At 41.1% G+C, this 13,426-nt stretch overlaps 1 protein-coding gene across 1 annotated transcript; it reads left to right on the forward strand.

The window, feature by feature from the left end:
• The first annotated feature begins 1,591 nt into the window (after positions 1–1,591).
• LOC124007140 (AN1-type zinc finger protein 5-like) lies at positions 1,592–12,421 on the forward strand. Its single transcript, XM_046317470.1, has 7 exons — positions 1,592–1,852; positions 9,356–9,531; positions 9,664–9,766; positions 10,059–10,171; positions 10,316–10,392; positions 10,466–10,517; positions 10,634–12,421. The coding sequence occupies exons 2-7, from the start codon at positions 9,375–9,377 to the stop codon at positions 10,780–10,782; spliced, it is 651 nt and encodes a 216-aa protein (XP_046173426.1). The 5' UTR covers positions 1,592–1,852; positions 9,356–9,374; the 3' UTR covers positions 10,783–12,421.
• The last annotated feature ends 1,005 nt before the right edge of the window (positions 12,422–13,426 follow it).

Here is a 13,426-nt window from a genome sequence, read left to right on the forward strand (position 1 = left end):
GTCTTGTAGTGGATGTGAGCGTCGACTGGAAGCCAGTAGAATGGACGGAAGAGCGGGGTGACATGGGAGAACTTAAGGTTGAACACCAGGCGTGCTGCAGCATTCAGGATAAGTTGCAGGGCTTTAATGGCACAAGCAGGGAGCCCAGCCAGCAGCGAGTTGCAGTAGTCCAGACCGGAGATGACAAGTGCCTGGATTAGGACCTGTGCGAGTTAGGGTCATACTCTATGGATGTTGTAGAACATGACCCTGCAGGAGCCACTGCTTTGATCTTTGCAGAGAATGACAAGGTGTTGTCCAAGGTCACGTCAAGGTTCTTTGCATTTTTTTAAGTCGCTCTGGATAAGAGCGTCTGCTAAATGACTTAAATGTAATGTAAATGTTTTAAATTGTTCAATTAGCTGGCCGCTCAACTATCTAAACTTATGGTCAAAGTGCCTGCCGGGGGCGCCCCCCATTGATTCTGTTAGTCTGTCTCACTCAGATATATTAAATCATTTCTCTCCACCCTATGGCAAACTATGTAGAATGGCAGCAAACTTGCTTTAAAACTGTAACATTGTCTCCACCCCATGGCAAATGTGTAGATTGCAAAAAATGTATTTATTTATTTGCTGTCAAGAGTGGGGCCACATGTTTTGCTTGCAATGTTGGGAGTATGGATCTGGGTACGCAGACACCCGTGCACAATTGCAGTCCCTCGTGATGAGTTCAGATTTGTTTGTGGCCCCCACCCCCATCAAAGTTGCCCATCCCTGATGTGAGGATATGACAGAGCCTGAGTGACTTGGTGTATTGACAGGGGGAGGGGGCCTAGAACCGAGCCCTCTGGGACACCAGTAGTGCGAGTACTTGATGCAGACACAGATCCTCTCCACATCACCAGGTAGGATGCAGTCCAAGAGTTTGCAGAGCCTGAGACACCCAGTCCTAAAAGGGTGGAGAATCTGATGGTTCACGGTAGCGGATAGATCTAGCAGGATGAGAACAGAGGAGAGTGTCCGTTTTGGCAGTGTGGAGAGCCTCTGTGACACACTAATTTACCAGTCAAAATGTGTAGATTTGCAGGAAATTTGCTTAACTTATCTCCACCTGTGGTAGAATTACAGGAAATGAGCTGTAATACTGCAAAAAAATGTTCTCTCGCTTAGGTCCTCAAAGGCTAGGGCCCTGATAACCCTCATATGTTATATTGTCTTGTGTTCTTATGTTGTTCCACGTGTAGTTTCAAATGATTGTTCAATACCATTACCGAAATTAAACTCTACCCAATATTATTTGCTTTACTAAAGTCAGTGCAAACATTAGTATGATATTGTGTAACGCAAACAAGATATTACTCAAGTTCGACATGATTTACTTACCTAATATACAGTCATTGTTTACTCCGTTGTTTTGTTGATACACCGTGTCCAAGCCACGATTGACGTAAAAACGATGACGAATGATTACAGATGCTTTTTGGGGGCGTTGACTGCTCAAATTCACTGATTTCCAAAACATCCAGTGACCTTCTTCACAATGGTTACATTGTAGCTAACACTTGTTCTGTATGTGTTAAACTATTAGCGACGACCAAAAGGGGTGCATGCCCCTACTTTCCTCTCTTCCAACCATCGGGTCGCTATCTTCCATGACGTGTTTTGCCACTCCTCCTAAGGCAACAAACGCAAAACCGGTGGACAAGAGTAGCGAGGCTAACCAGCTGGAGGGATTCAACTCCGACGGAGTCCTTAGTATCGCAGAAAGGGGGAACGGAAAGTCTGCCAGGGCTTTTCTAACACCGAACGACCCACGGAGCAAGAACCCGCTTATTCAATTAAGCTACTATAAAACTACACCGATAATAAAGGTAAGTGAAATGACTTTAAAAAATATTTGCCAGCCTTTGTTGGTTACTGTCATTTAGCTGACTAACAGTTGTTTACTGTGAGTGTGAAAGGATATCGAAAATGTATTAGCAAGCTAACGTTACAACCAGCTAGTTTTTACTTTTACTAGTTAAGGTAAAATGTCTTAACTATACAGGTCTACGCAATTATTATCCAGTTTAATGTATGGTGAATTATTAAGGGCAAACTGCTGGCTACTTAACGTCGTTAGCTAGATAACTTACTATTTTTGTTCACGAAGTGAAAATGGAGAGTTAGCGTCCCGTATATCTAGTTTTTTCCACGGGGGGGTCAGAACAGTTTCACCGCGGAAAACAACCGTTAGGGATATTGGAGTTACTGTAACTACGACAGAACCGGCTAACTAACGTTACTACCTGAACCGGCAACCATCGGAGTTTGATGATGGTTGACGAGAGGGATGTGCGGATCATCTCGAGGCAACCTCGAATATCTTATATGGTTAACGTAGCTAGCAAACAACATCTGTCGAAATGGGCATCCATTTTTATTTAACCTACTTTAGATGTAGGTAACTAGTTATTGGTGTACCGAAAGTATTTGTTAATCTTGAACTACCAAAACAGGAAGAGTGGCAGGAACAAAGACATGTCAAAGTGCTAACGCTTGCTAGTAAGATATAGTGGTGATTTGCGAAGAACCACATTTCGCTAGCTATAACGTTTGATATAGTGTTGAATCATATATTATTGATCATTGAGTAGTTAGCTACTGCAATATGATAATGTCATGTATAGGTAGGAAGCAACGCCGTAGCTTTATTGCTATATCTAGTACAGTACGTTAGCTACCTAACGTTTGCCATTCCGACATCTAGCTAACGTTAGCTAGCATGACTCAGTGGATTTACATAGCAGTCGAGGCCTCCACTGGCTGCAATGTCTGAATCGTTGGCCTGAGCTTTCGTTCCAACTTGTTCGCCAGTCTGCCTGGGTGGATTTATTATGTTGCGATGCATTATAGTTTTATTGTCTATATAACGTTGTCAGTTGGCTAACGTTATTTCGATATAAAATAAACTTGTCCTTGGACCCTAACGTGGGGGATGGTGGTCGTGGCAGTAGGCAGGCAGCACATATTCCTTCATGTTGATTTTCATGTAATCTATTATTTATAGCTAAACATCATATGACTGTTGGTTTATCAGTTAGCTAGCAACACACATGTCCTATCAATGCAAGACATGCATGTGGCTTTGCAACTTGTAGGTATGTAGCTAGCCAACTCCACGATTTACAATGGAGTTGAGCGAAATTCTATCAAACGACTGATTTTCAGTGTACAGAATAACACCCAATTATTCCGTGTTCATGGCGCCGATGAGCTTCAGGTCTGGAGTTGGATGACCGTTCAAAAGTTTTTCCCCAGTTGTTTTGAACGCGGCATTATACAGTATGTGGGTTATTATTTTTGTTATGTCGGATCTCCAGTCCGCCCACACTATTGTATAGTTGAGTTTAATCGGCTGGTAATGTAGCTAAAGATTGTAATCTATTGCTCAGTCAAACTTTAAGCGCCCTACATTTGTTCCTGTATAAATAAACAACCAATGCACAGTCTTGCTGTGCCAGTCGGCTTTTTGTGATGTAACCAAACCTTAGTGGGGCTTCCAGGGTTGCCTAAATATAGTCAGCCGAGCTGTTAGCTAGCGAGGTTGTTTGAGATCAGTGTGTCAACCTTGCTTGTAACAGGCGAAAGTGAATACCCCTGTCCATGTGAGTCAGTGTGGTGGGAGTTAGAGGACTCTAGATGGATAAAACCTGTTTTGGCATTGCCACTGAGGGCTTCCACACAATTTTAAAGTAGCCAACTGGGTGGGCCTTCCTATGGGTGAAGAGGGATTACAGGATTCCACATGGGTCATCAGGAGTGCAATCAAGGAATTATACTTGTGCGCAAACATTCCATTACTATAGGTGGGCAGTCCATTTCCAACCTTTGCTTTATACCTGTTCAAACACTCTGGCAGTGTGCACCCTTTCAGTTTGTTTGCCTACTAAGAAGTAGTAGAAAGAAAATTGACTTCTTCAATCTGGAGATGGCCTCAATGTCACTGCCTGTGTGCTCAGACGCCACAATGGGACATGTACTCACACCCCTCGACTTTTTCCACATTTTGTGGTTACAGCCTGAATTTAAAATGTCACACACTACCCCATAATATAAAAGTGATTTTTTTTTATAGATGTTTGAATAAAAAGCGGACACTTTGAGTAAGCATTCAACCTCTTTTATTGCCAGCCTAAATAAGTTGTTTGCTTAAGTCACAAGTTGCATGTACTGACTCTGCAATAACTGTTTAATATGATTTATAAATGACTACCACATCTCTGTACCCCACACATACAATTATCTGTAAGGTACCGCAGTTGACCAGTGAATTTCAGATTCAACCACAATGACCAAGGGAGGTTTTCCAATGGCTTGCAAAACATGGAGAATTTATTTATTTTTTGTCTTGAATATGAAGCGAGTACCACTCATAGTATTTTCAAGCATGGTGGAGGCTGCATCATGTTATGGCTATGCTTGTCATCAGCATGGACAACATTTCAGCAGGACAATAACCTAAAACACAAGGCAAATATACACAGGAGTTGCTTACCAAGATGATATTGAATGTTCCTGAATGGCCTAGTTAGTGTTAACTTAAATCTGCTTGAAAATATATGGCAACTCTTAAAAATGGCAGTCTGGCAGGGCATAAAATGAACACCTGCCAAATGAGAGTAGATTTAGGTATTGGAGGCTACGGATGCTTATTTTACCAGCCACATTGGCGGGTGGTCATTTTGCAGAGCTCTAATGCGAGCATTACATGTGCGAATAGAGAGTTGAGTATGAGTGAGTGCGAGTTGCGATTTCTATTAGAAAAATGCTGCAGTGGCTGTTTTCAAAGTACAGTTCGACAACGTGTTTTAGAACACGTTGAATAAGTAGGTGTCACCCTTTGACTGGTACTGTATTTTGAAGGGGTTACAGAGATGACAAGCAGGCGCTTTAGAGTTGTTTGATCAGTCTGGTGAGGTACAACACAAGAAACTACAGCTTAGTAATCACAATGACTAATTCATTGAGGAACGTATGTGTTTAATCAGGCTGTGTTTGTGAGCGCTTTACTGAAAAGACAGACATTTATGAGATGTTGAAAGATCTGTCACAGAAAAGGTGATATGCCTCATTTAAATGTTCAGAGAACTTGTGTAACAGCATTATTGTAAGAGGGCGAGCGCAAATAATTGCTTAAACCAAAGTATTCTAAAGAGCTACCATGTGTAACCCTAACCCTAACAGACACCTATCATCTTAGTGTTGGTTTGATGCCAATGACACATTGTGCCCATTACCGATACCAATTAAGATATTTAAAAACCTGTCATGGAATTTGTTGATGCATAGTTTCAATGGGGCCCACCCTGCAACACTTTTAATTGGTGTAGGTGATACTTTATTTTTGTACTATATTTTCGTTGAACGTGTAGATGAGTAACACCACTGTTACACTAACTGTTTGAATCAACTTCGTTTCTACGTCATTCTACTACAACAAAAATCTATGATGGGAAAATTGTTGGATTTGCATCAATGTAAGGGAATTTTATCATAATTTCACTTAAATCAAAACTAAACGTTGAACTGACATCTGTTTCCAGTAGGTAACAACTCAGTTTTTTTTTAGTTTGAGTCTGCTGCATCAAAACCTGCCCAAATGACCTGAGAACTAAGCCTATTTTATTTATTTTTACAGCAAGGGAGGAATTGCCACAACTATACAATGAGCAATTTTTTTCATACTGTTATCAAGGTAATTAAGAAGGAATATTAACTTTTAAAGAAATTTGAAGGAAAATTCAGTGTTCCTCAAAATAATTATTGCAAGCTGTGACATGATGTAATAAAGGAATTTGAATGTGACAAGCAAAGAATTTGCCCTTATTAAACTTGCCAGATCATTTTCCATTAATGGATGTCGATTTACTAACTCGCTTGATTGTTGTGATTAATCAATAAGGCACAAGGAGGTATGGTATATTGCCAATATACCTCTGTAACCTTTTGCGACTAGCAATCCCGGATCCGGGAGCGTAATCATAGCCTCAAACAAATTAGCATAACGCTAGACAAGCATTTGTGTAAGTTTATCATGGCATAATGCTATGCTAGGCTCTGCTGGCAGCAGGCAACATTTTCATGGCAGCAGGCAACATTTTCATGGTCCTTCTGTAGCTCAGTTGGTAGAGCATGGTGCTTGTAACACCAGGGTAGTGGGTTCGATCCCCGGGACCACCCATACGTAGAATGTATGCACACATGACTGTAAGTCGCTTTGGATAAAAGCGTCTGCTAAATGGCATATATTATTATTATATTCACTAAAATAAGAAAAGCAACCAAATTAAATAATTTACCTTTGAAGAACTTCGGATGTTTTCACTCAGGACACTCCCAGTTAGATAGCAAATGTTCGTTTAAAAAAATATATATATTGTTTTTGTAGGCGAAATAGCTCCTGTTTGTTCATCATGCTTGGCTGAGAAATCGACCGGAAAATGCTACCACTACGACGCCAAACTTTTTTCCAAATTAGCTCCATAATATCGACAGAAACACGGCAAATGTTGTTTAGGATCAATCCTCAAGGTGTTTTTAACATATATATTCGATAATCTATCCGTCGAGGCTATTGGTTTCTCATAAGAAGCGATTGGAAAAATGGCTACCTCAGTATTTTACGCAAGATTTTCTGCGGGAGACCCCGTGTGACCACTTGCTAAATATGGTCCCTTACGGCTATTCTTCAACGGAAACACGTAAAAGACGTCACAATGCTGTAGACACCTTGGGGAATACGTAGAAAACGTAAGCTCATTCGTAGCTCATTCACAGCCATATAAGAAGTCATTGGCATGAGGCGGTTTTAAAAAATGCGTCACTTCCTGGTTGGATTTTTATCTGGGTTTCGCCTGTAACATCAGTTCTGTTGCACACAGACTCTTTGCAGTTTTGGAAACGTCAGTGTTTTCTATCCAAAGCTGTCAATTATATGCATAGTCGAGCATCTTTTCGTGACAAAATATCTTGTTTAAAACGAATGTTTTTCATCCAAAAAATTAAAATATTGCCCCATAGTTTTTAAGGACTGTTCTTAAGCGCAACGCAGAGTGCATGGATACAGCCGTTTAGCTTTGTTATACTGGTATATATATTTACATTTACATTTAAGTCATTTAGCAGACACTCTTATCCAGAGCGACTTAGATATGCCACTGTTTTCAGCCAATCTGCATTCAGGGCTCAAACCAGGCTTATATTTGTATATAAATCCCCTTTGAGCATGTGCATAACTATAGATAAATCTGTCAGGAGTTTGAGATATGAAAGTTGGACAGAGAATCTCAATCTCTGAGCAAGAAACATTTGGATGAACATTAAACTAATGTTCGGCTATTTTCTGGCAATTGTTCTCATATGCAGTAGGTGTTAAGACTAAACTGTTATAAACGGCTCCATTTGCGAGATTTACTTATTTCAATAGGCGTAGGACACAGACTAAAATCTGGGTTTATGATTCTAATTAAATGCCATAGTTTGCTTAGATAAAGTTAGGTAGCCTATAGGCCCACATCTCATTTCAGTCTACAGTAACCTAGACTAGATGTAAACTGAACGATTTAGCAGCTTACTTAGTTCAAATGAACAGACTAACTCAATATGCTTGTCAACAGCCAAGGTTCTGTAGCCTAGTCTGACCACTGTTACCATCAACCTAATGCGTTCATAAGATCACCAGGCTACAACAACAATAAACTGAATTTATAGGCCAATTTATAAAATTGTTTTGCCAGCACCAGGTAGGCTATACAGGTGGCAGAACTTGATTTGACTCCAGTGGTATTGTAATTTCAACGGCTAATTTCAAGGGCGTATATGTTAATGGGCTGCCTAATGGCTAACAGAGACAAATATGTGATTATCCACGTTTAGGACCCCCCCCCAATAAAAAGAATCACGCGAGGGAGTTCTACACCTTCCATTTCAGATTTCCACTCCACTTGGCAACCTCCTTGAATTGAGCATACATAAATCACTGCGCTTGACAGCAGTCAACATTAGAATGCATTTTAAACCTCCTCTGAGTGGATTTATGTCATGTGCCCAAAATCATTTTCCAGTGCTTTGTCTCCATTATTTCTTGATGTGCATCAGTTCTAGAGTTTTAATGTTTTCTGTAAAAAGGGTTGGAAATAGGTGTCTCCGTAATGACAATCGAAATAGCCTACCCACAACTGGTAAAAAGATGTCACAATGTGTGTGTGTGTGCTGCTGCTCTCTTCTCCTCTCGCTCACGTGATTCAGCCAAGTGGTCTTTCAACCCACATGCACCCCTCTGGCCCTCCCCACCACTCACTCAGGAACTACCTGACAGTCTGGAGCAGGTCACAGTGAAATGTATATATTTTAAGAGAAATGCTGCGTTGCAACTTAGAAATAGCCCAAAAACCTACAACCCATGACCAATTGATTTTTGTCCACGACATCCTATTCAAAGGTTCACGGTATTCCTGCCAAATCGGGCTCATGGCACACACACACACACACACACACACACACACACACACACACACACACACACACACACACACACGTGGCTTTACTTGCCAGGTAGCCTAGTGGTTAGAGCATTGGACCAGAAAACCAAACCTTTTAGTGTTTTTTTTGTGTCAAAGAATTCCTTCACAGCCCTAATAATTACCAGTTGGGGGGCCGTTCAAGTAGATTTTTCCCAGTCGTATGTGGTAAACATCGATATTGTGTCCCATTATTGCGTCTGAACACACCAGCAGCACTGTTGAAAACTAATCAATTTTGAAGTAAACAAACTGAAAGGGTGCATTCTGTCATCCTAGTGTGTTGTTTAAACTGGTATTAAGCCAATGATGGCGATTTACTGCCTCCTACATTTATTGAATGTTTGCGCACAAGTATAATTGTCTGATTCCTCCTGATGACCCACTCTGACCTTGATATACAGGGTGAGTGAGATTATTCAGGTTCAACTGTTGAAGTGGCAGTGCTTTTAGAATGGTGGCAAGCAGTTCAAGGCCACAGGTGCCAGGACAGCCCAACAAGATTAAAATGCTGGAATATAATATTGCTTCTTTGTTAAGGGTTCATTTTCTTCTATTGGTACTGAATGTTGTCTGATGTGTGGCTGGACCAATACTGTAAACAGCTTTGTCACACTAACAATTGATTATGTTTAGACATTTGGCAAATGATAGGCTAATAACTGTACTAGAATCATATTAGAAGGGGCTCGTCATAAGCCCCCCCATAAGAGAACCATAGTCTGCCTGTTTTTGACACATTCAATTCTGCCTGACTGTTTGTAGCCCACACGTCTCACTCTCTAATGAGCATGTCTGTTTAATTCTGTCCAGGGCAATTTACCCAGCAGAGATGGCACAGGAGACCAATCAGAGTCAAGCGCCAATGCTTTGTGCTACCGGCTGTGGTTTCTTTGGAAACCCCAGGACCAGTGGCATGTGCTCTGTCTGCTATAAGGACCACCTGACCAGACAGAACAATGGAGGAGTGAGCCCCTTGAGTGCAATGGGTAAGAGCTGCCATTCCTCCATAAGCTGTTAATCGTTTTTGTTCATTTTTATCCGAGAAGTAGATGCCTTAAGACTCAGGTTTGCGGTCATGACCTCTTCTCCTAGTAAATCCAATAATTTGTATCATTTAGGTGGCAGTGTCTCCAGTAGCCCCACAATGGAGGCCTCTGCCATCCAGAGAATTGAGGCAACATTGAATAATGCTGCGGCGGCGGCTGCTGCTGAAGCTGATTCTTGGGGATTATTTGTTGCAATTGTCGTAATAAAATGGTCCAGGATTATGAGGAAAAACATTAAGATCCTTAAGCTGCCAAGGTCTGATAGAATTCAGGGAACTCAGTGAGAATAATGGCCCAGGAGGTGAGTGTCAGTTGCTACTTAGAAATGACCATGGAAACAATTCTTTAAGACCAATCCACACCAAATGACTGTCGCTTATCTTGCACCACGTTTGTTATCATTACATCTGAATGAGATGGCTAGTGTGCAGTGGACGATTTGGAGTAAAACTTTGTAGCTTCTCTTTCTCTCACTGTAGTGGGGCAGCAGCTGCTCTTCCTGTTACCCAACAGATGACCGAGATGAGCATTTCCTGTGAGGAGGAAGGAGCATCGCCTAAAGCAGAGCTTGCAGAACCTGGTGGGTGTCTGACTCATATGGGTGTTCAGAGCCTCATGGGGGAAGGGGGGCACACACACTTGTGAGTGGTTACACGCCTGTAATGGGAGGTGGTTGTGAATATACTGTTTTGAGGTCTTATTTTGCATTCCCCTATTTTTCCAGTGGTCACTCAGCCCATCGCCTCCGCTTCCCCCCCCAGCGCTGCCGGGAGTGACGAATCCAAATTACCTGAACCCGCCAAGGTTGGCAACAAAATCGCACAGCCAAGTTGTGGGAAATATACTGTTTTGAGGTCTTCATTTAAGTGGTCCTAAAACGAAGAAGAACAGGTGCTTCATGTGCCGCAAGAAGGTTGGCCTTACAGGTGAGGACAAACATTCCATTACTGCTTATTCAGTCAGCTTATGTGCTTCTATGATTTGAGTGTGATACACTGTACAGAGTTGGTATGAGCCAACTGTACCCTTTTTAATCTGCCAGGTTTTGACTGCCGCTGTGGGAACCTGTTCTGTGGACTCCACCGTTACTCAGACGAGCACAACTGCCCATACGACTACAAAGCAGAGGCCGCCGCCAAGATCCGCAAGGAGAACCCTGTGGTGGTGGCCGATAAGATCCAGAGAATATAAGACCTTTTGTCACTTTGACCTTGAACACTGAGTGATTGGATTAAAAAAAGGACTCGTGCTGACCTGCGTTCTAAAGGACTAGTTTTTTAAATTACAATATGGGGGGGTCCAGTTTCCTGCAATGCATGAACGATCACATTTTTTATTTTGTTTTCTGTTGGTGTCTGTGCTTATGATTAAAGAAAAATGAGAAAGATCAAAAATGTTATTTTAGAATACTACAGACTAGAAATGTTTCTTTTCCGGTGATGCCTGGACCTGGCTTAATTCTCACTGTTTATGGGGGAGTCTGATTTTTGTCAAGTAGGCGAGCTGATGTGTTAACTACTTTTGTGACTAGTTATCTGTGTGTTGTTGACATTTTTCTGAGGGTAGTGGGGGATACTAGCCGATGAGACTGTTACAGCCCCGACTGGATCACTCCCGCAGTGGCAGGTCACAGCTGGCTTATGTTGGGAATAGCTGTTTTTGCTCAACTTCTCATAACTTGTCATGGTGTCCTCCATGGAGTCTGTTTTATATGTACTACCATACATGTTTGTTTCTGTGCTGCATGGGGCCTCAGTTCAGGGGAGGTCCTCAAGCACATTTCCCTATTGTGAGATAAGATGTGAAGTAGTGACATAAAAAAAGATCTTGATTTATTAGTCAACTAAAGAACATCTTGGAGGAGCTTATGAAGTTATCATCCAGTAGGCATGGTGAAAGAAACCAGACCCCTGACACTTGGATGATGGCTGGATGGATGTGTTCTATTCCAACCTTATTTGCATCTGAATCAAACCAAACATCATTGTGTCATACAAGCCTGCTCCACTGGTTCATTCTTCTGGCAATGTGTGCTGCACTAAAAAAAAACATTGCTTAGGTTTACTTGTATCTGTTGAAGATTATTTCCTAAAGAAGTATTTAGGTTCGATGCTGTGATGCTCATTTGCAGGGGATACTTGGCGCTGCCTCTGACCGGGTGGATGGGAAATTGGAGGAAGACTTCCTGCAATGAGATCAAGGTCAGGTCATTTGACCTCACTCATCCAGCCACTTGGGTCATGTGACAGTGTTGATGCCCATTCTGTGTTTTTGTTTTCTCCCTTCTCGTGTCCATGTTTTTATGAGGATATGGAGTGTTTTGCATGGGTTGTTGTATCAATGACAAAAAGCCTAAATGAACCAGATTGTTGAGGTTGGAAGGGTTAGGTCCACTAATCTTTTGATGAATGTTTCACTTCTGTTTTCATTTTAATATTATTTTTAATGTATGTGTGCTGATATGTTTGATATATTGTGGAGTGCATATCACATGCTATGTATTGAACACAAGTGTAGTGCAGTAGACTTGGATGGCTGGTGGATGAGTATTGTGTATGTTTGTATGTATGCAAGTAAGTGCTTGTGTTCCTCAGTAGTCAGAACTGGTCCAGTGGACTCACTCTTGATTTAGATTCTTTTGGTTTTTCTGTTTTATTTGGTCCTGCTGTGAGATTTCACTTTAATATCTATGTTTTAATATTTTGAACCCTTTTTTTTAGTTATGCAAGTTTGTACAAACCATTATTTATGTACTGCGCATTTAATCTTGTTACACAACATTACTGCAAAATTGTATCATGTAAATAAAATGATGTACAGAGATATAGAATCATGTAACCCGTGGCCATTTTATTTAACGTGCTATAAGCTAATTTAGTCTGTTTTCACGAAGCTTTTAACATGTCGCAACAGTGAAGGTGATGCATTTACCAATGTCTCTAAGACTCCAATGTCTTTGCAAGTACCAGTACGTAACTGCAATGGCTTGCTACTCAGCCCATGTTATTTTACTATGCAGATGGGCAAAACTCCCAAAACTGGAGGTGCTGCTTTTAAGTCTGTATTTGAATTTATTAAGGATCCCCATTTGCTGCTGCTTCTTATCAATACCTCTCTCAAAGATAAGTAGTGATACTGTCAACCTCTCCAGCCTCGAGCTTGAGATATTGACATGCATGTTATTGATGTTGGCTCTCTGTGTACATCAGAGATGGTCACTAGTCTTTGAGGTAGAGTCCAAGTCAAGTCTCAAGTCCCTTTTGGGAATGGCTTTCTGCCTGATGTGGGTTAGGTCTTGTAAATTATTTGAAGATACTCCCTTGTTCATTAGTCCATACTTGTATGAAAGGAAGCACATCGGGCGCTATTTAAATCAAAATACATTTCCTTCTAAAATGTGGACAGTTTACATTAATAAAAGTAATTGTACTGCATATGAAAAAAAGCAAACGGAACATTTTAAAGTGTATGGTATTTTGTGGAAGACATTGTCTATATTTCACTTCATTTTGTCACACAAACTGAAAATCTGTAGGTGAGGGAAGATAAATGACAAGTATGAATCTAAACCAAAATGACTGACAACTGTTCAATAACTGCACTACTAAAGTGTCCTATATATCAAACATAATGACCTTTATCCCTAAAATATACTTACTGACCTGGACACTTAACAGAAATACAATTTCCTGTAACGAGAAACAATTTATGTCCTGTACCCTAAGATGGAGAACATGTCTATTGCAGACAGGTTACTTTTCAGAAAGATCAAGTTTGTCAGTGTTCTTGCACTGAGCCTGGCACGATGAGGGTGCATGAGGCCCCCATAACTACT

The sequence above is a fragment of the Oncorhynchus gorbuscha genome, linkage group LG20, assembly GCF_021184085.1.
Source record: "Oncorhynchus gorbuscha isolate QuinsamMale2020 ecotype Even-year linkage group LG20, OgorEven_v1.0, whole genome shotgun sequence".
Lineage (NCBI taxonomy): Eukaryota > Metazoa > Chordata > Actinopteri > Salmoniformes > Salmonidae > Oncorhynchus > Oncorhynchus gorbuscha.

Excerpts from the sequence above, each read along its gene's own strand:
- LOC124007140 (XM_046317470.1), top strand. The coding sequence starts at position 9,375 with ATGGCACAGGAGACCAATCAGAGTCAAGCGCCAATGCTTTGTGCTACC. Across the intron at positions 10,172-10,315 it reads AGCAGAGCTTGCAGAACCTG|TGGTCACTCAGCCCATCGCC; the intron begins GTGGGTGTCTGA and ends CTATTTTTCCAG. Across the intron at positions 10,393-10,465 it reads CCAAATTACCTGAACCCGCC|AAAACGAAGAAGAACAGGTG; the intron begins AAGGTTGGCAAC and ends TTAAGTGGTCCT.